General features: G+C 42.8%; 1 protein-coding gene across 2 annotated transcripts; it reads left to right on the forward strand.

Annotated features, from left to right (window-relative positions):
• The first annotated feature begins 1,715 nt into the window (after positions 1–1,715).
• LOC113162095 (protein jagged-1a-like) lies at positions 1,716–24,372 on the forward strand. Of its 2 annotated transcripts, none has more exons than XM_026360097.1 (26): positions 1,716–2,058; positions 3,747–4,043; positions 10,305–10,362; positions 12,568–12,825; positions 13,092–13,152; positions 13,634–13,764; positions 13,882–14,001; positions 14,209–14,322; positions 14,408–14,521; positions 15,682–15,795; positions 16,312–16,358; positions 17,085–17,258; positions 17,797–17,947; positions 18,052–18,216; positions 18,318–18,431; positions 18,575–18,688; positions 18,840–18,953; positions 19,031–19,147; positions 19,238–19,265; positions 19,919–20,004; positions 20,331–20,444; positions 20,793–20,902; positions 21,069–21,299; positions 21,435–21,566; positions 22,008–22,158; positions 22,763–24,372. In XM_026360097.1, the coding sequence occupies exons 1-26, from the start codon at positions 1,981–1,983 to the stop codon at positions 23,293–23,295; spliced, it is 3,726 nt and encodes a 1,241-aa protein (XP_026215882.1). In that variant the 5' UTR covers positions 1,716–1,980; the 3' UTR covers positions 23,296–24,372. The 2 variants fall into 2 exon arrangements, with proteins under 2 accessions (XP_026215882.1, XP_026215881.1); XM_026360096.1 differs by having other exon boundaries at positions 1,763–2,058; positions 22,766–24,372.
• Positions 24,373–24,600: the final 228 nt, after the last annotated feature.

A 24,600-nucleotide genomic window follows, 5' to 3' on the forward strand; every position in this document is an offset into this window, starting at 1 on the left:
TGTCTCCAAACCAAGTCTGGCATGAAGTCATGAGCACTTTCTTCTTTTATTATTTGATTTATGAAATCAGTAGCATCAGTCCAGTTAATTAACCAGTTGAAATACTCCTCAGAGTGGGGGAGCTGACCGGCCTCTCCACTCTGGAAATGTGTTCTTCTGTCTTTTTTAGTTTAAATGTAATTTACACTGTTTCTAAAAACCAGCTGCCAATTGACGTTCATGCATGTTTGTCTACTATCAGAACTTCCACCTGTTTCCGGCCACTTGTTCAGTGTTGTTCTCTGTACTCAGGTGTCAGGTGTGTGCTGTTCCAGTGTAGGCAGCTGTGATGTTGAAGGTGAAGGAATCCTAAAATCAAAAGTAAGACATTTAAGACTGAAACGTGTTTAGATATTTTTTTACTTCACTGATCATCATCATCAGAAGACACAGACCCGGTCCAGAATCAGGGCCAACTGCTTCAGACCTCAAACCTCACCCTGATCAAGTCTTTCTGTTTTTGGGGGGCAGAAGTCTGTCTGATCATCACAGCAGCAGAGGGGGCTGGGGGAGCTGCTGGTGGTGAGGGAGGGGGCTGGTTGGGGGAGTGTTTTGTCTCTCTTTCAGTGACAGCGATCCAATAATCTATTCATGAGGCTCCTCCAGGGAAAAGAGCCCAGCTGCTCTAATTTGAGAATAAAGAGGAGGCCACCTTTGTTCTGTCGCTCAGCCTCTGTTTCACGAAGAAACAGAAACCGCCTCCTCCTCCTCCCATCACCTCCTTTCATTCCTCCACTCCCCATGTTTCACACAGATCACACTCTCAGTTTCCATAGTTTTGATCATAATTTGATGTTTTATATTTTACAGTGAGTGCTAATTTGGTTTACATTCATATTTTTTCTATATTTCACACTATGCCACACTGAACTTTTATTTTGAAAGTCCACTATTTCCAGAGTGTCCACCTACTTTTGACCATAAAGTTACAACAGCACTTGAAAATGGTTTTTACTTGTAAATTAATAACCAAAACCACGGTTTCAGAGGAGCACAAGGGCAGGTTGACTGTTTTTATGATCTGTGAATTGGTTTCATACGAATCACCCTCACAGCTCCAAACGACATCAGTGGTTTTATTGGACAAAATATTATATTTTGTTGGTTACACTATTATTACAGGCGCCTCAAAGTCCCGAATTCTGACATGCTTTTCTTTTCTTTTGGTACAATTTTAATTATACTATCTACAAATGAAACTTGGCAAAACTACTTGTTTTACTGTAAGAGTCATTTTTATTTCACCAGGGTGATGAAATCCCCTGAAACTGTTGAAAATAAAGACTCCACCAGTAGGTCAACTGGAGTTGCCAATTTTTCTTTACTTGTCAGTTGTTGCCAACTGATCATCTTGTTGTCATTCTTCTAAATATATCTCCACCAACCACATACACGATCACCAACTCCACAACCAAAAACACAGTGTGTTATATGAAAAGCTTTGCTGCTGCGTTTGACACTTCAGAGCCGCCGTAGAAGCAGCAGCAGCGTCACAAATAATATTTCAGAATGATTTCAGCAGTAAACTGCAACAGGACTTTACCTCTTCTTCTTCTGTCTTTGTTACAATTCCCACACAGACGTCAAAGTGCTCTCATGTCTGTTTTGGGGGTTTTCGCCTCCATGTGTGAACACAGCTGTCAACAAACCGCTGCTCGTTAATATTAAACAGGGGGCGTGGCCGGAGAACAGGCCCCTCCCCTGCCGCTGCATATTACCCATCCTGCTCCGGGGCCGCGTCAGTGGGTCCGGAGCGGACGGTTCGGTCGGAGCGGAGCTCGACGACACCAGGACGGCAGCAGACAAAAGGCTCCCGTGGGGAAGGAGGTGGGACGGAGCTTAGTGCCAGCTCGTGGTGGAGGTTTCTTCTGGGCAGTAAAACCCGTGCATGTCCCATCCGGAGCGGAGTCAGCCCGGAGCGGAACCCCGAGAGCCGACGGCATGACCCTCACACGGAGCTCCGTCCTCCTCTCGGTGCCCTTCAGCCTGCAGCTCCTGCTGCTCTCAGCCCGCCTGCAGGTACACCAGACTCCCGCTGGTTTTTGCCTTATTTTAAGTTTGTTTCGAAATAAGAAGAAGAGTTATGGACACTGTTCTTCTTCATCAGCTGACTCAAAACCTTCCGGAGTTTAAGTTTAAGTTTAAGTTTTGTGTGGAGTCGTAAAAGTGAACTGTTTCCTTTAATTGTGAATTTTGCAAGTTGTTCATATTCATATTAAGATGAAATGTCCCTTTAATTAAAGAGAAAACTGTTTCTGCTCCTATTAATATTTGAAGAATCATGGTGGTTGACTTTGCTTTGGAAATTTGAAAGTGAAATTTAGCACAAAAACGGATCATTTAATAGTTTATTGACCATATAACATGAAAACAAGCGTAGTTTGAATCCTTTTTACATCAAATCTTGCTTTAATGCATCTCAGACTGTGCTGATTTTTAACGATGCAGGTGTTTTAGTCTTTAAAAGACCATTTGTTTTTGGAGCTGTGTGCATGAATACGTCATTTTAATGGGAATTTTGTTCTGGAGGGACATAAATTCCATTAGATTTTGTTCAGCTTTGGATCACATGCGCTGGGTTGGAGCTCATGCATTGCTCTGGCCACAGACTGCTGGATGAAATCAATGTTTGGATGAGCACTGACAACACGTGTTAATAAGAATCAGTCTTGTTTGTCAGATTTGTGAGCTGTGAGTGAATTAGATCCTGCAGGGAACAGTAAAGTGGTAGTGTCCAGAACACGATGCATTCAGCTTGTTCCTGCCGGGTCTGTTCAGTGGTTCTGCAACAGCTGAACTCTGTGAACGAATTCGACAACTCGGCTCCCATTTTCACTTGGCTTCCTGAAGTTAAACTGTCATCAGTTGTACTTGATTGATTGATTAAAGTATTCCCAGTTAGGTGCATGATTGAATCTGCAGTGATTGAATTAATATTTCTATTTATTAAGTCTTAAGGTTTCTCGTTGAATAAAATGACAAAACTCAGTGTTGGGTTTCGAGACCTCATTCAACAGGGACAGTAGGGGCCATGGGAGCCTTATACAGTCTCAGTTCAGTGTACAGAAAACCACGAACAAAGCTTGAAAGACGTGGAAATTGACAGAGGAAGGGCGTCTAATATAAGATGCACTTGTGATGAATTGTGGGAAATGTATGCATTTTTTTCCCACTTGACCAACATAATGTTCCTGCATCCACTGTTTCAGGTTCAACTATTACTTTCATCTCTTTCAAGCCTTTAGTCTTTAAGGGGGTCCAGTACTGAGAAGTCTGAGGTTCCCTTCAAATGTTCTGGGCTAAGTAAAAGGAAATTTACCTCTTCAAACTGAAATGATGCTTTTTACTCTTTGATTTTTAGCACATCTGCAGTGTAGAGGTCTGAAATGTAGACCTGATTAGGAACGTACCAGAAGAGGTTGTGTATAACAAAAGACACCTGGTTCTTAAGGGACAGTAAGGGCAGTCAGACCTGGTCTTGAGGATATTTTGAACCAAATATCTGGTCAAATGGGACCTTTGTACTTTCTAGTACTTCAGTGGAACCTAATTTTAGCCTGTTCAGACTGAAAAATAAACTTTTCAATCTAACCACCAAGTGGGCCCTCGAGGACTTTACAGTGAGCTCCTGATTTGTCCATGGTGACCTTGTTGCTGTTATTTGTCTCGCTCTCTGCTGAGAACTCACCTGTCCACCCTCTCTGCAGGTTTCTTCAGCTTCAGGACACTTTGAGCTTCAGATTTTGTCGATGCAGAACGTCAACGGGCAGCTGCAGAGCGGCTCCTGCTGTGACGGACCCCGCGACGAGACGGATCGGCGATGCACAGTAGATGAATGTGACACCTACTTCCGGGTCTGCCTGAAGGAGTACCAGCTGAAGGTGTCCTCGGCCGGGCCCTGCAGCTTCGGCACCGCCTCAACACCCGTGCTCGGTGGGAATACATTTTCTTTACACAAGAGTGACAAAGCCAGGATGGTGCTGCCGTTCAGCTTTGCATGGCCGGTGAGTCCAAATACTCTGTTTTAAATAAGATGAAGATCAGAACTACATAGTTTTTGATAGCTTGTTGTTGTGTTTCCATTTCTGTTGTTACTCTTTACATTGATTAAAACTATAGAACTATGATTTGGTTTCATCATTTTACCCTTTAACTGTCATACCTTAACTCTTACTAACTAAACGCTAATTATCTGACATTATCCAATAGTTTTTACTGACTCACTCATAAAGCAGCTAAGTTAGACTGATAATTAAAGCTCCTCAGAGGGTTTCTGTTCCCAGGGTGAGCGATCGTCTCTTGGTTTCCCTGCTGTTCAGCCTCAGGGTCGATCGATTGGTTTCAAGTTCTCTGTGGTGCTCAGCAGACACTGGCTGAGGTTTCATGCGCTCATCAGCGGCTGCAGAGTGTTTCTTTGTGTTGTTCTGCTAGTTTTCTCCCCTGACCTTGCAGTGTGATGAGGATAAAGGGCTGTTGTTGGCGGCTCTGCTCGGCCGGCTGCAGGACATTCCTTCTGTTGACCCTAGTAACTGGCATGTTAAATGAAGCTGTGACGGGCAGGATGAGGTTTCTGTTGTTGTCTCCTCCTCCTCCTCCTGGTAGGAACCGACCCAAACAGTCTATCTGTGCGTCAGTCGTGTTTATTGGGGCTGTGAGGGCAGTTCAGGATCTGTAAAGTTGTGCCAAACCTGCTGTTCATCCAGCGTCCTCCTTATTCTGTCATTATTTTCAGTTTTTACATGTTACTCATTTTATCCTTTCCTTCCTACTGTCTTACTTGGAGCCTTTGTCTCTTTTGTTTTGGATGTTTGCTTTTTTAAACATCCTTTTTCTGTCTCTTTTCTCTTTCTCTCCACCTCTCGGAGCCAATGTTGGTTTAAACAAGCAGGTTTCTGCAGAACAATAGTTGTGGGCCTCAAATTAAGCTTATGGCACAAAACTACAGGTGAAGAACTGGGACTGGAGATGATGAGTAACAAGAAACAGAGTGGCATTGGTTTGGTTTGGTTTGGTTCTGCTGATTATTCAGGCATTTGCTTGCCATCATGCAGTAATGTTATTTCTAAGCTGGTTGACAGTACTGCACGGCCTGTTACTGCTAAGTTGGCTGTTTCTTTGTGATGCACCAACATTTATTCATCACCATTATTCACTCATTAGTAATGGGATTACTCAGTAAACCTGCTTGTTGTAACCGTAACTGTCACATACCCTGGTTTTTAAAAATAAAGAAACATGATGATGATGATGATGATGATGATGATGATGATGATGATGATGATGTTGATGATGGTGGTGGAAAACAGGGGACATTTGAAACATTTTTATGCACATCAGTGGTTACTGCTGAGGTCTGTGCTGGAACAAATGATGTTGACCTCACCAGACCACCCCGAAACACATACACACACACACAAACCTGTGATCTGAGCTGGATGGATGAGTGGTTGCTCAACACTCAGTGTCTGAAATTTAAAGTTTTTGTGTGGTAAATAAAAACCATTTATCCTGGTATAAAAAATGAATATACACTATTTATGTGTCGGTGAGTGTTTAAAGGTAGAGATGGATCCGATTTCGACTTTCATTTCATTCATTTTGTCAGTTTTTCTCAAAGCTGCAGTGACATGTTTTAAAGACACTCATTAACCAGTGTTTGCGGTTTGAGGTTAAGTTAGTTTGGCTAAGAAAGGACATAACAGAGAAGTTTCCCACGTAACTTTTGCAGGAACGGCCCCGGCTGAGGCCACAAGTGTTAATTACAGGACAGTGGTAAATGGTCAAATGTTGTGGAAGCACAAGTGGAGAAAAGTCATAAAGCAAAACCTGTGCGTGTACTGACATGAGAAAAGTTGCGCTTTATTTTATTTTGGCTCATAAATTCAGTTGAAAAGGGAAGATTGTTGCTGCGACATAGTGGTGACTAGACTCTAGGCATGCATGCTGCTCTCCTGTGCTTATGGCTCAGTGATGCTTTAGGATAAATGCTAACATCAGCTACAACACAGTCAAATAGTTCATGTTGGGCTGAATGAACAGATATCTGTTACTTGTACCTCTTGGGCCTGACTTCAGTGGAAAGAAATGGCGAAGACCTCAGAGGGTTAGTTAAAGTAGAGAGGGAATCTGGGAAAGGACAGGTGCTTGAGCCCCCAGAGCCGCCGTGTCTGCAGCCGTTGGTGTTCAAAATGTACAAATCACTGACTCACCTGAATTTGATACAGCCCTGTGCCCGGCTGCATGTTTGGGATGCAAACAATTTACTTGAACTATCGCTGTTTGACTGAGCTACAGAGCGTCAGCTTGTCCAGATCGAGGTAGTTGTAGCTGTAGCTGTGATGGTTGGAGCAACGTCAGAGCAGAACACTCATAGCTGTGCTCATTAATGATATTCTATCATATTCTATATCGCTTCTTAAAGCATTGTAGCTGACAGAACATCCACACGTGTCGTTTTAATGTAAAGTCCTTCACACCAGCAGCGTCTTGACTCCCATTAATTCAACATGATGAGGGCTACATATTTGTCCATCAGCCTGGCTTCGCCAGCGACCAGACAAGGACGTTTCTGACGACCAGTCTGACTGTTGACTGATGCTGGAAACATCCAGACGCTCTTTGATTGTTTTCCCATCCTTCCTTCCTTTCCTTCCTTCCCTTCCTTCCTTTCCTTTCTTCCCTTATCACTTTCCTTTTCTCATCTGAGTTGTTCCTGTATGAAGCTGTTCACACCAGACTTGCCCTTACAAGGTTTTCCCAGCAGTCATGTTAGTTCTGTGAGCTCTGCCAGTTAGTTTTTCATGGTCCAGACTTCTCAAAACAATCAGTCACACTTTTATTGACATTACCACATAATGATGAGTCGTCAACAGCAAAGGAGACTCTGCTGAACTATTTTTCATGTCTCTGCATGCTGATTTTGATTGAAATGACTTGAATCCTGTGATTTACTGGAAGTAAAAATATTTTTAATGTCTTTTATCCTTGTTAAGTGAAAATCTGACAGAAATGATTCAGTTTCTTCAAAAAACTTTTTAAATTATGGATCTAGTACAAGAGTTAACACAAAATACGCTTGATGCGGGAAAGTTCTTCTTGTTGATTTGTGATGAAACCCGATGTTCAAGTTGTTTTGAGGTTTTTGGTTATGAACGACCTAAGACTGATTTCCATCTGAGTATCTCACTCTGAGAGAGAGTTAAAAGTGAGGATCTCTGAAAGGATGAGAATTTGTGTCAAGTTTTTCTTAGTTTTAGATTTTTGTGCCTTCAGACCTTTTGAGTCTATTTTCCTGACATTTTACTGTTGATAACTTTTGGATCCTAAAGTGACACTAACCACTAACCTATAATGTTCCTGTTTTGCTGGGGTTCTCCTCAGGGAGTCTCGAATGTTCCACATTCTTACTTTGAGAACCAGCAGCGCCTGGTGTGCATCTTATTCTCAACATGCTATCAGCCAGCCTGGACGCGGCGTCAGATAAACCATCAAACCGAACACAAACAGAGGAAGTTTTTATTTTTTATTTCAGTGTGAGTGAGTTCACGGCTCCACGCCTCCCTCCACACTGCATGGACCTGCCTCCACATGTCGCCTGGCTCTGCTGCTCACAAACTATTTTCCCACAGTGAGCCTGTAGCCAGAGTAAGCAGTTCCACCTCTTCGATCAAACAATCAAAGGGACGGGGAGTGATGGGAAATCACCAATGGCGTGCAGACAAATGCTGGTAGATGTTTTGGCAGGACGAAAGTGGAACCTGTTGGCAGGTGACCAGCTGTCAGTCTCCCGTTCTCGCTCTTGTCCTAAATTCTAATTAGCTGCTAAAATGTTTCGAGGTGCCACCCACTGTGTTTGGTGGACAACATGTTTATTTTTCCTCCAGGGTCAGGAGGCATCAGCCCGACGCCCAGATCGAGTTTCAGCCAGAGAGGTGACGTAACTATGCTGCAAGAACTATTGAGAGGGTTTTCAGCATGTTAGCTCGGTTCTGCTTTAGTGACAGTTATGTGGCGTTTTGTTAAAGAGCTCTATGGTACACTGGAGACATGATGTGCCCTGTGTGGAGCAACTAGGATGCTTGAGTTTCTGGTTCTGTTTCTAGATTCATGAGTCTGTGAAGATTCTCCATCATCATCCAGGTGAAGTTAACTGGAAGCTGAGTCATGACTTTTGGACTCATCTTCACTCTGATTGGCTGACTGAAGAAGACTTGGAGGAGCAGGGAAGCATTTCAAACCAGTCACCAATAGATTGGTTTTGAATTTCTTAGTGAACCTTTTTTTGCTTTTCTAGTTATGGTTATGTTGATCCTCAGGTGGTAATTGACATCTCAGAGTAAAATGGAAAATCATGACCTGTCTGATCATCTGAGTGTTCGTGTTAAAAGTACCAAAATAAGGCCCATCAAACGGGAATTATCCTTGAACAAAGTCGTTTAAATTTAGAACCAGTTTCCAGTGTTTGAGAGGATTTCATGCCAGTGAGTCACTGTCTCACTGTCCCTGCAGGACATGAATCAGTCTGTATGAAAAGCTAAACACAATGTTTTTCTCTCGTAAGAATCCATACTTTTTGTTGGCGTATGAACCGATCATATATTTCCATCTCCCGTAGGATGATAGAACCGGAATGAAACATGAAAACCGGAATCTAAGACTTGAGTTAGTCCTGTGTGATGCCTGTTATGTCTCATTATGGTCCAATAATCCTGTCAGCAGCTCTGAGCGCTCGATAACTCGACTTCACAGCCTGAGCTAACCACTAATCTGTAAACTAAACGGGCTGACTGTGGTTTCCTGCGGCGCTGAGAGCTGGTAGGAGAGAGTTTATCTAGCTGCTGTGGAGTCACTCCAACATCAGCAGGGTTTGATAAATGTGGACGGGATGATGTAAGGCCACCTAGGTTGTAGTTCAGGATCATAAAGAAAAAAAAGAAAATCAATTTTGACGCAGATTCTAATTTTAAATCGTGGAGTTGGACATCGACACCACAACGAACCGGGAAACTGTGAAGTCATGTCACGAGGTTTCTACTGTTCGTTGAATCTGCGTCAGATTTCCGCAGCAGTGCGGTTTCATATCAGCGGGAGACTGAATTAGTTTGTAAGAACTGATGTGTTTCCTGTGCAGATCTGATGTGTTTGGTTTGACATTGCTCTCGAGCACCATTGAACATCAGGGCATTGATGTAGAGGTTGATCAGCACTGGATGTTTGGAGCAGATATGATATTGATATACAGATTTCTGGACATACCGTATCCTGACTGACATAAGGTACCTGTGAGAACAGTGACAAGAAGTTGTCCCTGTAGAAAATAAACCCTTTAACCATGGAGCTGCACGGCGTAAAATCAGTACTCAGCAAACCAAGTTTGTGTGTCACTGTACACACACACACACACACACACACACACACACACACACACACACACACACACACACACACACACACGTACCTGTGTACCTGTCAGTACCATCATTGACCACATATATTCCCTAACCTGGACTAAAGTCTGGTCCTAAAACCAAGTCTTAAACAGGACTCGCTGTGGGTTCAGGTCTTCAAAGTTTCCTCACAAAGATAGAAGCACATACTCACACTTGAGCCTTTGTGATTCCCTGCTCTTCATTTTTGGGGTCTGGTTGACGTCAAGCTCTGTGCTCGGTTGGTGTGAATGTTAGAGAGTGTGTGTCACTATAAAGAGAGAGAGACCTCCGAGCCTCTCAACCACAGAAACACACACACACACACTCACTCTGGCTCTGCTCTGTCTGTTATTCGATAGTGGTGAGAGCGACAGTGGCCTTAAGAGAGACAAAGAGTTTCAAAGTGGAGCCGAAATAATGAGAGTTGAGACTTAAACACAGACACACAGAGAGAGAACGCTGCACCAGAGAAGAGAAACTGTTTCCAGTAATGCTCAATTGATCAGTTAATGTTAATTTAATCTATTGCTGGAATCTATTCTATTACTAGATAGTTATGAATATTTTTTGTTCATGCTGAGGAAACTATCTGGGAGTCGGTAAGAAATCGATCAACAGCGACACTTAAATTCTGAATGATGTGCATTAAATGTCATAAATGGTGCAATGTAGTATTAATTACTTAATTATTTAGTAGCAGAATTTTATGACATTTACAGTTTAGATTCAAATGTGAAATGTTAGAAATGTTGTGCTTAAAATAACTCTGTTTTAAAGTTTTAAACGTCAAATGATGTGAACTCACACTGACTGAATTTTCTGTCTTTATGTGTGCAGAGGTCATACACGTTAATCGTGGAGGCTCTGGACTTCAACAACAACTCGTCCTCTGGAAGTGAGTATCTTCATCATCGTCATTATCAGCATTTATCCACACAGTGATTCCATAAAGGTGATCTGTGTTTTTTTTTTTTGTTTTTTTTTGCATCCACACTCAGTTAATTCTATTCATTCAAGAAATTATTATTGCACAAAGAATCATTTAATTAAATTTTTCACTGTTACTTGTTAAAATATCTTTTTCTCTAGTGATAAACTTTGTCTGCATAATTATATGTATAATTCTATGTACTGTGTGTGTGTAAAGGCTATAATGGAACACGCTGGTTTTACAGAATTCATGTAAAATTAAAAAAAATTAAATGTTCCATTTGTTCACATATAGAAAACAAGAATCAAAAATCAGTTGGTTTGATTTAATGAGTCTGTGACACCGACCTGTGGACGTGTGCTTACATGCACTGGATGAGTCCCATTCAGAAAACTGGCTGTAAACAGTGTGTGGAGTGAGTGAAGCTGGCAACTTTTGTTTGAGCTCCTGTTTATCACCCAGCGGTCAGCGAGGCGGTCAGAGCGAGAGTGTTGGGCCGGTGCTGTATTTGGCGTCCCTCAGGGAACTATTATAGGGTTGGTGTGAAGTCGGCCGACCTTGCTCCAGGTGGGATTGAGTGCAGCCAGAGAGGGTTGGGGTGACGTGAGGACCAGTTCATTTAAGCTTTATTCCAAACATGGAACCAGAAATGCTCCAGCTGCCAGCTGAGCTGCGACGCTGAGTCTTTGTGTGAGGTTTAGAGGTTTCGTTCAGAAACGTTCAGCAGACAGTTGACAGGTTGAAGCTGGAACTTTTGATGAGCCAAATGAGGCCAGAGCAAATATTGAATGACTCTGTTTAGCATCAACAAGTTTAATGGTGTAAACACCGTGGGGCAGATCAGCTAGTAGCTCCTGCTGCTGGAATGAGTAGCCGTAATTATTTCACTGATTATGATTCTTCATCCATTTTAGTACTTCTTGTGTTTCCAGAAGCAGTAGTGGTTTTCATCAAGCAAACTGTGGAGGGCTGGGGCCAGCGGAGGTTCTGCTGTTAAACTGGTTAAACTAGTGACATGTTAACTTGTTCACTTGAAAAACAGAATTAAAAGAGAGGGAACATCACACTTTAATCTCATGATGTAAACTACAAATACTTCTAATGAGTCAGTGTTGTTTTCAGTTTTTGGCCAAACACAAATGAATTTAACTTTATTGGTTGAGTCCCAATAAGTTGCAAGAAGGCTGCCTTTGCTTTTGTAATGTACGCAGTAAATCTACAGGTAAAGTTTCCTTCGATGGTGCCCTGCGACTCGGGGGTTAAGATGCTGACCATGAATGTCGGCTGCATCTCTCTCGTCTCTTTCTCTGGTAACAAAAGTGTCAGAAGCAGTAAAGTGAAGGCAAAGATTGTCTTTTTAGAGAGTTGCAGAAGACGTTAGGTTACAGCACAGACAGGTCTCTCTTCAGTTGCAACTCTCGGGCAGGTGTTGCCTCAGTTCAGTCGGGATTCATCGGTGAAGTGCCGGGTTTGAATATTTGCTCCAACAATCCTGGACTAAACTGATGCAGCCTTTTTTTTCGGTTAACAATTTTTTTAAACCTGCCACCACTGTGCTATTTCTGCCACCTTTTATTTTATTCTCCATCACGATGTGAAGTGTCACAGTTTGTTTCCATGCCGATGTAGCTACCTGCTACATCGGCCTGCTGTCTGGACTCGTGCTGGTTTCTTTTCAGCTCTTTAAGTTCAGCTCTTGCCGGTTGAACAGCCACTGTCACCTCAGTCCGACCACACTTTCCAGCCCACTGGTGAAATACCGCAGGGCAGCTCAGTATTTTCACACTCTCTGGAATATTCCAGAGTACTGATTCTGATTCTCTGAGTCTCTGAGCCTCCACATCTGCTGCTGCACAAACCGACAGCTCAGTGGAGTTAGTGAGGCAGTGTGTGTTGATTGTTGCCCAAGATTTACTGGTTTAGCTCGATGTTTGCTTGATTCCTTTGACTTCTGTGATAATAAACGGAACATTTTGGAGATCTGAAAGAAACTTTCTGTCTTCTAAAGTTACGGTTGACAAATCATTAAGAAACTAACCAGTTATTAAATCAAAAGCAGTTGCTGCCACAGTCTTGCCTCAGTTTAATGTCAACTAGATGCTTTTGTCTTTGCTGTGAAGCAGCGGACGTCTCTGTGATTTCTGTCTGACAGATCTGTTGTATTCACAGCCGTCGGAGGTGCAGTTATTGAGAAAGCCGTCCACTCAGGGATGATCAACCCCAGCCGACAGTGGCAGAGCCTGAAGCACAACGGTGTCGTGGCTCAGTTCCACTTCCAGGTCCGCCTCAGCTGCGACGAGCATTACTACGGCTTCGGCTGCAACAAGTTCTGCCGCCCAAGAGACGACTTCTTCGGCCACTATGAGTGCGACCATAACGGCAACAAGACATGCCTGGAGGGCTGGTCCGGTCCAGACTGCAACACAGGTGAGTCCCCATTGGCTGTTATTAATGCATGGACCCCGTTTTCTGTCCTGGTTTAGACTGTTTCAGCTCATTAAATAGAACATTTTGTGTTTTATACTTTTCTCTCTGGCAGCCGTCAGAGATATGAACAGTGAACACAGTCACTTTTAGAGGCTTTTTTTTTTTTTTTATGCTTTCAAACACTTCAGGCAAGCTCCGAACATTCTTCACCACAGAGGCAGATGTGGACAAAAGCAAAGAAATTAATTCTCATTTTCTTCTTGTAGCGATCTGCAGACAAGGCTGCAGCACAGAACACGGATCCTGTAAAGTCCCTGGAGAGTGCAGGTAAGAAGAGACACACACGTTTTTATGTACATTTGATTTAATGTGAAACGTCAACATCCCAAGAAGAGTTCATTTATTCTGCAATTTATTTACACAGGAAAATCTCAATAAGGTCACGAGTCTCTGATTAAGGAATTATTAAGGAATATACCCTGAATGGAATGTATTTATATAATATTATTTCTCTGTGCATTTCACACCTGAGTTATATTTGATGTATTGATATTATTGAATTTAACTACAGTGAACTAGTTTTGTTTGTGAGAATGGACACACAGCAAGGACTCTCTTAATGGGAGACAAAAATAAAGTACAAACTATTGTTTTTTGTATTTCAGGACTTTCTCCGTGTTCACATTTTTATTGTACAGTACATTGTGGATTAAAAACGTTCATCACCAGTATTAACTAACACTGTGTGTGTGTGTGTGTGTGTGTGTGTGTGTGTGTGTGTGTGTGTGTGTGTGTGTGTGTGTACCAGGTGTTTGTATGGCTGGCAGGGAGAGTACTGTGATCAGTGCATCCCTCATCCTGGTTGTGTTCACGGCAGCTGTGTGGAGCCTTGGCAGTGTCTCTGTGACACAAACTATGGAGGACAGCTTTGTGACAAAGGTACACACACACACACACACACACACACACTTCCTGTCACCTTGTGCAAACAACAGAACTCGTCATACAGAGTGAATTAAAAAGGAACTCTTTATTATGTGTTTGTTTGTCTTCTAGACCTTAACACATGTGGGACACGGCAGCCATGTTTGAACGGGGGAACCTGCAGCAACACTGGACCAGACAAATACCACTGCTCCTGTCCTGAAGGTTTCTCTGGAGTAAACTGTCAGAGAGGTGAGGGGGTCTACACTTCAAACCCAAATACATTTAAACTGTACAAAATGATCTTAGGAGCCTAGATGTGTAGCTAAACATGTAATGACTGCGACAAAGGAAGTGAATGGTTGAAACGTTTCTCTCGTATGAAGTTATTCACACCTTGAAATTGTGCATTCACTGTTTTTATCACGTCTGAGCCGACCTACGTACGTGTCTCCACAGCGGAGCGCGCCTGTCTGTCAAACCCGTGTCTGAATAGAGGCAGCTGTGCAGAAACCCCTCATGGTTTTGAGTGTCACTGTGCCCCTGGATGGACGGGACCATCCTGCTCCATCAGTAAGTTCTACTGTTATTCCATGCAGCCTGAACGTCTAGTGCCGCCTCATCAATGGTGATGATGGCATTTCTTTTTCTGTGTCAGATGTGGATGAGTGTCTGGTGAATCCCTGCAGTCATGGAGGAACCTGTCAGGACCTGGTTAATGGTTTCAAGTGTACCTGTCCTCCTCAGTGGACTGGAAAGACCTGCCTCATAGGTGAGTCCCCTTCAGATACCTCTTCAGATACCAGAAGTGTCCCTGAAAAATGAAAACTCCTTCAGAAAGGTTTGAGAGGCTGTTTAGGGAACTGCTTGGAGTCTTTGTCTAAGTTATGATTCATCTCTTCCATTGTTGAGATTTCCAATCAGTCTTATGTACAAACAGTTCAGTTGCACCAGCTAAAGCCAAACCTCCTTCTTTACTGTCTGAGAGGTCGAAGCGCCTTCCTGCTTGGTCTCCCAGATATCCCTGAAAGACTGGTTGTGGTTTGGAGGTTCAGTGCCATAGATTGCCTCATCGCAGCGCTAATCTACTGCCGACCACTGCTCCTCTCCTTTTTAAGTGTGGAGGGTTAGTTTGGTCTGCCAGTGATCTATTCTCCACTGTTGAATGGTTTTGGACACATCCGTAGCTTTTAGATGTTACTTCTGTTGCTCACGACTCAGAATAGCAACAGAAGTTCAAGTTAACCCATTTACACCGTTGACATTTTATTAGCATTTGTTGCATCTGTTGTCAGTGTACTGTTACGCTCGACCTTTGACATCTCAGTTTTTCCTTCACTAGTTAAATGGTATACGCTAATGAAGCATCATTAAAGTACTAAAGCTTAACAACACGCTGACCTGCACACGTTAGTTACAGACTTAACAATTTAAACCTTTTCCTGACTTTTTCACAGATGGGGGGAAAATTAGGGAACAAACAAAACAAACACAGCGAAGCTCTGTTTTGGCTCAGCAGTGTTTCAGTATGCTAACATGCTCTGGTTTAGCTGGTATAATGTTTGTAGTGTTCATCATCTTAGTTTGGTTTGTTCACATTCAAATAGTTGCAAATAGTTGTTTTCTGGATCCACTATCAAACCCATGTCTCTAATATTCCATTGTTTATGTTTCTCTTGTGCATCAAATGATTCAGTTAAATTTTTCCCAAACATATTTTAGTCCTTCATAGTTGTACTGCTCCCATATTCCATTGTCTGTTGGTTTTAGGATAGCAGCTGTGTGTCATTTTCTTCCATTAATCTTCTATCGGCACGCAGGAGTGTAAATCAGGACCAGCAGACAGCGATCCATAAACTCCTGCTGTCTACAGGATGCTCTGCTTTCTCTCTCTCTAACCTGTTTCTTCTTTTGTTTGTTGTTTAATTTCAGACGCCAACGAATGCGACGACAACCCCTGCGCCAATGCCAACTCCTGTAGAAATCTGATTGGAGGATACTTCTGCGAGTGTCTGCCTGGTTGGACGGGCCAGAACTGTGACAGGAGTGAGTACGACACAGTGATCTATATAATGAGGAGGAGAAGGGATGAGGCAGAGGCCAGAACATTCAACCAGCACAACAGCAATAACAGTTGCAGCTTCTTTATCTATTTATGAAACATTTCCATTGTTTTTGGGTTGTTTTGCTCCAAATGGGGAAAAAAAAGATGGAACGTTTTAAAATCCATAAATTTCATAACGGAACATAAAGTGAGGACAGAAGATTTTAAGAGTTTGATGATTTTGTGCTGCTTCACTGGATTTCTCCACTCTGAGCACTGACGTTTAGTTGGGTCATCAGCCATCACAGTAGCCTGTGGTCTGTTTTTTATCTTAAGCTAAATGTGCTTAATGCAGCTGTTTTAAATTCATTGTTGACCCTTACGTTTGGCTGCAAAGCAGGTGGATGCAAAACGTCGAAATATTATTTCACCACATCTTCAGCTTTACCTTCAACTTCTTTACCCAACTTTCTTTTAAAGTTTCTGCTCTGATTGAGATCCTGTATCTATATCTGCAGATATCAATGACTGTCATGGCCAGTGTCAGAACGGAGCCATGTGCAAGGTGAGTGCAATGTTTTCAGACCTTTTCTTTCTGCAACATGTTTTATTCACCAGAGCTGTAAACAGCAAACGCTGAGCCAAGCGGGCAGGACCGAGACATAACTATGTGTTAGGCCTCGATGGCAACAGCAGATCATATGTCTGCTTTGTTTCCCAACAAAAGAAAAACAGTTTTTATTCTTTTTAAATGAGTTTTCCTTCGTGGTTTCTTGTTTACTGATACTGTCCTAATTGAATTACCTCAGTGTCGGTGTACGTGTTTGCTTTGCAGCATTCGTGGGTCAATGACAGTTTTATCACAAACGTTTAGAAAAATATGAAAAGCTGGGAAAAAAAGCTGGATTTCTGTTACAACAGCAAAAACAATATGTGACGTACAAACCACAGATAATGTAACCAGAGTTCTGCAGGGTGCAGTTAAGACTTTGAAGACAAATTTAATCCAGTGAAACATCTTGACATGTTCCAGCCTCTGAGCATGTTGCTGCTGTTTGGCAGGAAACTCGTTTTATTTTTCAGTGGGTATAAAGTCGATCCATTAAAGAAACAAAGAAGTTGAATTAGATTACGAAAGTAAATATACACACTGTATTGACACATATTTGGCTGATTAGCTTTGTGCTAACACAGTTATTGTGAAATGTAGGAAAGAAAGCAGATACCTGGTTTAGACATTAAACGAGAGTTTAACCTTAGAAATAGTAACTTCATCATTTGTCTCTTTCAGGACCTGGTCAATGGTTACAAGTGCGTGTGCGCTCCGGGTTTTGGAGGTGAACACTGTGAGAAAGACCTGGACGAGTGCGTCAGCGAGCCGTGCCTCAACGGCGGCCGCTGCCACGATGAGGTGAACGGCTTCCACTGCCTCTGTCCACCTGGTTCCTCAGGAAGTCGTTGTCAGGTGGGTTGTTGCTAAGCTGCTTTCACTTCAATGACCTGCCTGATAGAAGCTGGAGCTGCACTCTTCCAGTTTCTGACTTCCACAAATACAATTAACATTTTTAATATGACTCATTTGTGGGGCTAAATGAACATTTCTCTTTTTTCCAGCAGTGTGTTTTAACAAAACAAACCAGCCATCGAGAATTTTACACCTTCTAGAATTCTAGAAAGTTCAACTAAAATGAAAAATTATGTTTTAAATGTTTAAAAAAAATGCATTCATTGATTTTGAAAAGGATAATTTGCCATTTTATAATCACGGTGGAAGCATAAAACTGTTAAAGCATCAAACCTTCCACCAACATCATCACTTCCTTGTACGTCCAGTCTTCGTGCACAGCTGTGATGGTCGTTCACCACAATAACAATCTACACTTACGTATTTATCCAATAAGTCTGAACAAGGCACAAATGAACAGATGAACCTGTAAAGCACTGAAGAAAAACATAAGAAGTAATATTAACTAATAACTTGTATTAATGCTTTCTGGCCACAGTCGGACATCGATTACTGCCTCCATGGTCCGTGTCAAAACGGCGGTCAGTGTTTCAACCTGGTAGCCGACTACGTCTGTAAATGTCCTGAAGACTACGAAGGCAAAAACTGCTCACGCCTGAGGGACCACTGCCGCACCACGCCCTGCAAAGGTTCCCGTTCACCCACTTCACGCATAAAGTGATTTTTTTAAAATGTGTAAACCTACCTACAGTCCCTGTTCATCCCTGGTCCTTTGGCTCCTCCTTGTTTCCAGTGATTGACAGCTGCACGGTGGCAGTGGCGTCCAATAGCACACCTAGTGGGGTGCGTTTGATTTCGTCCAATGTGTGCGGTCCCCACGGGCGGTGTAGGAGTCACGCTGGTGGACAGTTCAGCTGCGAGTGTGAGGAGGGATTCACTGGGACATACTGTCACGAGAGTGAGTACAGGAAGTGATTCCATTTTCTAGTTGAACTGTTTATGTTCTAATTAATAATATATTAATATTTATTAATAATTAATAAAATGTGACTCCCTCAGATATAAATGACTGTGAGAGCGCCCCCTGTCTGAATGGAGGAACCTGCATCGATAAAGTTAATCAGTATGAGTGTATCTGTGCTGAAGGCTGGGACGGACCTACCTGCCTAAACAGTGAGTCCTCCCTGACTCCTCCTCCCTCCTTCCTCCCTCCTTCCTCCCTCCCTCCTTCCTCCCTCCTTCCTTCCTCCCTCCTTCCTCCCTCCTCCTCCTCCTCGTCGGGACGTGTTTTAACGTTTTATCTTGTTGACACTCAGACATCGACGACTGCAGCTCTGCCCCGTGTCAGAATCGAGGCGTCTGTCGAGATCTGGTCAACGACTTCTACTGTGAATGCACCAACGGCTGGAAAGGAAAGACCTGTAACTCCAGTAAGCACCGTCCCACAGAACCGAGTTCTTTAGCGAAGATGCATTTGTAGATATGTACTGATGTTGCTGCTGTTGGTGCATTGGTTTGATCAAACCTCACAGGTGTTTCCATTCTGATTTGCTCAGCTGTGGCTCCTGTTTTAATTTCCAGGAGAGAGTCAGTGTGATGAGACAACCTGCAACAACGGAGGAACCTGCTACGACGAAGGAGACGCCTTCAAGTGTTTGTGCTCCGCCGGATGGGAGGGAGCCACCTGTAGCATCGGTCAGTTTGACCACACATGGAAGAGGCGAGTGTTTCCACATTAGCTATGTGGCTAACAGCCGTATTTGTCTCTCCAGCAAAGAACAGCAGCTGCCTTCCGAGTCCCTGTGAGAATGGAGGGACCTGTGTGGTGGACAGAGGCTCTTTCAACTGCGTATGTAAGGAGGGCTGGGAGGGCGCCACCTGCAGCCACAGTGAGTTTTACCAACCACACTCCTATTAAACCTGAATCTCAGGACATGCATCGTCGTCTGACACAGCATTTTGTTTGTTTTACCTTCCAGATGCCAACGACTGCAGTTCTCAACCATGGTGAGTTCAACAGAGTTTTACCTGTAAACACACCTGGACATCAGCATAAAAGACAGAAATAAAAAACGCAGCTTTTACTCAAAATGAGCAGAGTTAAGAAAAAGGCACAGAAACAGGTGGTGATGTGGCTGCTGCTGCTGTTAAATGGGGGAAAAACATGAAAAGAGTCTTTTTTTTTGTGGTGTTGTTGACGGCACACGAAGCTCAAGATGTCAAAAATCCCTGGAGGAGCATGTTTCCTTCCCCTCAGTCATAACATCAAGTTCATAATGTTTGGTAACAAGTGATAAAACCATCATATCCCGTATTAAATTCCCCCATTTGACTTTTCACCAAATCAAATCTGGAACAAAAAGGAAGAAAACAGTTTTACTGCCAGTTTGACTTTATCTGCTCGGCTCCCACTCTCCTCTCCAAACCACACTCACAAATTCGTCTTTGTTTTCTTTGAAAAACAGCAGTGAGAAAAAGCAAAACATTTCTGCCTATAATTAGGATTCAGAGTTCAGCCTGAGGGCTGCAGCACGGTGAGGTCAGCGTTTTGGATTTAAAGCTCCATTTTTATCTTTTAGTGACAAATTTCAATCTACAGACGTTTGTCCTCCTGACTCATCTGTTCCATTGTTTGTTAAATCCTCTGTGTCCTCCTGCAGTTATAACAGTGGGACCTGTGTCGATGGAGACAACTGGTATCGATGTGAATGTGCTCCAGGGTTTTCCGGCCCAGACTGCAGGATCAGTGAGTGCTGACCTTTGACCTCTTGACCTTCTGCTGCACTTTTCTTTTCCCTCCATCTGACCCTGATTGTCTGCCTCCCTCCCTTTTCTCTGATCCTACTTTTCTTCCCAAAATATTTGTTTCGAGTGAATCAAAAAGTAAATTAATTAACAAGTTAATTGACTTTTACATTTTTAAACACTCATCATTCAAGTGCAGCAAACATTTGAAATCCTCTCTGGATCCTTTTCCATCGTTCCTTTACCACTAAAGACTAATTTACAGTGGATGTACAGTAAAGCTCTCACACAAAGACAAAAGTACTGACCGTCACTCGTCTCCTTCAGACATCAATGAGTGCCAGTCGTCGCCCTGCTCCTCTGGCTCGACCTGCGTGGATGAAATCAACGGTTACCGCTGCATTTGTCCGACAGGAAGAACCGGAAACCGCTGCCAAGAAGGTAGAACCTCATCTCTTTGATCAAACAGGCCTGTTTGCAAAATGTATTTCTATCAGCAGAGAGTCCAAATCCACCTTCAGCTTAAAGCCAACAGTCTGACATCATGACCTGTTAAAGACGGACTGACTTGATAACTAATGAATTCATTATATATGACTTGTTATCTGTCATTAGATCTGTGTGTTAGAACTGGAAACCCAGTCACTAACCAGACAAAGTCTTAATCACATTATTTCATTACTTTATTTAATTTAGAAACTGTAGATGTTGGTTTCTCACAAAATCAAATTAAGTGAATCAGTGGAAACAAAATCCTAATTTATATTTTGCTGGTGCCTTGTGCTGCAGTTTTGGGAAGGCCCTGCACGGTTGGGGGGTTGGTGGCTCTGGATGGAAGCAGATGGGACGAAGACTGCAACAGCTGCCAGTGTAACAACGGCAGAGTCTCCTGCACGAAGGTAAGCAGAGTTGTACACACAGCACGATATAACCTAGGCTTCGTGTTATGATTCGGCCATTTGCAATTAAATATTTACAGCAATTAAAAAAAATAGATTCATATGTTTGGTAGTATTATAGCGTGTTAAATGCTGTGACGTTAACTTATCCACCCTGTTTTTACAGCTTTGGTGCGGACCTAAACCTTGCAGCCTCCACAGTAAAACTCATGGCGCCGAGTGTGCCGTCGGTCAGACCTGCGTCGCCGTCCGGGACGAGCTCTGCTTTGTCAAACCGTGCTCCAGCCAAGGGGAGTGCTGGAGCCCCACCCACCAGGCCCCACCCACAACCAGGTGTCACCCAGAGGACCCCTGTGCCAACGTCACCTTCACCTTTAACAAGGACATCATGTCAAAGGTCAGTCTGGATTCCGTTTTTTTTTCCTGACTAATAGACAAAAAGATAAATATCGATTTCCTCAGAACGGGACTTGTAACGTGTGAGGATCACAAAGGTTAACACGAACCATGTTGGTGTGTTGTTGTTTTACAGGGTGTAACAGTGGAGCAGGTTTGTCGCGAGCTGAGGAACCTCTACATCATTAAGAACCTGTCCTCTGTCGACTCCCTTTCTATGACCTGTGAGCCGTCTCTCAGCACCAATAATGAGATCCACGTCGCCATCGTAAGTCACATCTGCTCTAAAACAGTATCACAGAGTTCTTTACTACAAAGAGCTGCAGAGCTGCTCTCATCAGCTGATATCGTGTGATCAAGTTGTGATTTCCAATCTCTTCCAGTACATCTCTAAGTGTTTACCAAAAGTCTGGAATTAGAAAATGGAAAAGGATCAAGAATTTAGTGGCTTTTAAAAAACTGATAAGTAGCTAGAGCTTAATGTCAAGTAATGTCTTCAAAGATTAAAGAATGGTTTTAAACCACCGGTGCTGTAGCCAGATGAATAAAATAAGTCGTGTGTGCCAGATGGTTTTTCTTGTGAAAGATGAACCCAAAAAAAAGAAGAGCAAATGGAAAAGATATACTGGTTAAATGGTTCTACTGTTCGTGAACCAGTGGAAATGTGATGAGTTGGACCATAATGGTAATTTTCTGCTGGATATTTCAGTTGATAGAGGACCAGAGGAGAGGAATAAACTTCATCAAAGAAATCACAGATAGGATCATGGATCTCGTCAGTAAGAGGAGCGTGAACAGCTCCATCATCAGCGCCATCGCAGAGGTTCGCATCCAGCGCCGACAGAGCCACGGCTCCAATGGTGAGTTGCTAAAAATGGCAGGGGAAAACGTGTGGCCTAGTCCCATTACAGGAGAAGACTCTTAACAAGAGGCTGCTTTACATGTGGCCTCCTGTTTATTACACAGTTATAGGAACAAATATAGAAGAAGTCGTGCTTTTAGCTACAGCCAATGTTGGAGAACTTTGTAACACAGAAGAGATGTCCCACAGCAGCCAAAACGTAGTTCTATGTATTTAAACTCAGTATTTAACTCTCAGATTATATCATCCTCCCTTGTTTAATGAGGTTTATATTAAAAGTCTTCAACATAGTGATGCACACACAGGTTGCTAAATAAACTAAAAAGCAATATATTAACTCTTAACCTCTGTCTCAGGACACGTGTTCTAGAGGCGGATTCTTGCCCTAGTAGCTTCTTCCTGTTTCCAGACTGATTCTCTCTGAACAGATTGTGTTTTGCAATATGTCAAGTTGCCATAGTAACAGGTTCAGCAACGATGAATCATGTGACGTTTGACTCGAACCTTTGAAGGTTGGATGCACGTCAAATATCCATCGTGTGCACGGCAGGAACAGAGGTAGTACATTCAAGTTGTTCACTGACCTCCTCCCCTCTGTCCAGCAGACCACCTGGTGCCCCTTCTGGTTTCCGTGGTGATTGTCGTCTGGTTGTTGGCGGTCGTCTCGATGTTGTTATGGTGCGTGAGGAGGCGGAGGAAACGGAGCGCGCACACGGGGGTCAGCACCCAGGTCTCGTCATCTCTAACACCAGCTGCGGAGGACAACAACGCCCTGCACAACAGCGTCAGCACCGCCCGCGAGCAGCTCAACCACATCAAGAACCTCATCGAGAAAAACCCCCCGAACCACCATCAGCAACACCACCTCCTGCTCCATCACCAGCTGTACGAGGACAAAAACTCCGTCAATGCTCGAGTCCAGAAATCAGACACAGGGAGCCAATCGGACGAGGAAGAGGTGGACAAGAGGCTGCAAAAGGCGAGGTTTCCCCGAGGACCACCGCCATACTCACTTGTAGACTGGGAGGAACGACACCCCCACCATATGACAGGCAAACCCCCACACTGGACTAGCAAACAGGACAATAGGCAACTGCAGACACAGGGCGCGAACAGGCTGGAGTACCCTGTATAGCTAACGGGACTCTCGGTGAGTAGGGGTCCACGGACAGAGCCCACCTTCGTGGTGGAGGACTTTAGTGACCTGTTGAAGACACGTTAGTCATTTGTAGTATTTTTTATTATTTTCTTTTTGTATGGAACTGAGTCTGAAGATGGATTTTTGCTTTGCTGTTTAATTTATGTTTTGACTGTCACTGGTCCACTGAGGTTCACTGGACCTGATTTGATGAACGACAGTCTGGACGTGCTGGAGTTTTCCCCAAAGCTTTACAGACATAACGTGCTTCATTCAAGACTGAGTTTTGTATATGTTGCCGCCTCCTTGTTGCTTCACAGCAGAAAAAATAATATTTATTGTGTTTTTTGGGGAAGTTTGAGTCTCAGCCGTTGCTGCCAATATGAAGTATCGTCTGCGTAGAATGTTTCTGTACAGAAATAATTCCTTAATTAATCATTGTATATATTTGACTTATTAACTTAATCATCAAGAGCCTTAAGATATTCACTTTTTATTTATGAGTTTAGAGTTGAAGGTTTGTCAGCTTTGTAAGTTTACAACTTCATCATGGATTTTTCTTTTTTTTTTTTTCATTTATGACAATGAAAAATATGTTTTTTAAATAGTTTTATTTTTTAGCTTTTTGGATTTGGGCATTTTTGTGCCTCAACAAAATGTTTTGTATTTTATTTGTTGGTGTGTTTGCTGCAGCTTTCTAGATGGACAAGGAAAGGGAGGGGGCAAGTGCTGCGTAGTTGGAGACAGATTCTGCTGCTGCAGGATCTTTTTATACAAACCAACACGGGGGCAGACTTTGCCTTTGCTACTGAAAAAATATTCTTTAAGGGACGCAACATTTTTTGTAGTATATTGTATTTTTGTACAGTGTAAAGGCGAGAACAGGCTTTGGATCCTGGAACACGTTTGAAAGATAAATCCTGAGTAATTAAGAAAGAACTTGAAGAGAGTTTGACAAACACTGTGGAGCTGTCATGTGTTGTAGAGGGAAAGAATAAGGCTGTGAAATGATGTTTGAGCTCAGTAGTCCCTTTAGTTTATGATGGAGAAATAAAAAAAATATTTTTCTTCAAATGTTTCACTTTAATGATTTTTGGACTGAGAAATAAAATTCCATGTGTTTGTTACTGGAAACAATAGGTTGTTATTTTTGGAGAGTTGATTTCCAAAAAATGTTATTATGCAGAGTTTTAACAGAAAAATCTAAATCTAAGTCTCCGTCCATGAAAACACTGAACATTACACCCTCGATATTAAAATGTGACGTTATATTCACTTTCTAAAACTGAACCATCAAGAAGA

The sequence above is a fragment of the Anabas testudineus genome, chromosome 1 (assembly GCF_900324465.2).
Source record: "Anabas testudineus chromosome 1, fAnaTes1.2, whole genome shotgun sequence".
Classification (NCBI taxonomy): Eukaryota; Metazoa; Chordata; class Actinopteri; order Anabantiformes; family Anabantidae; genus Anabas; species Anabas testudineus.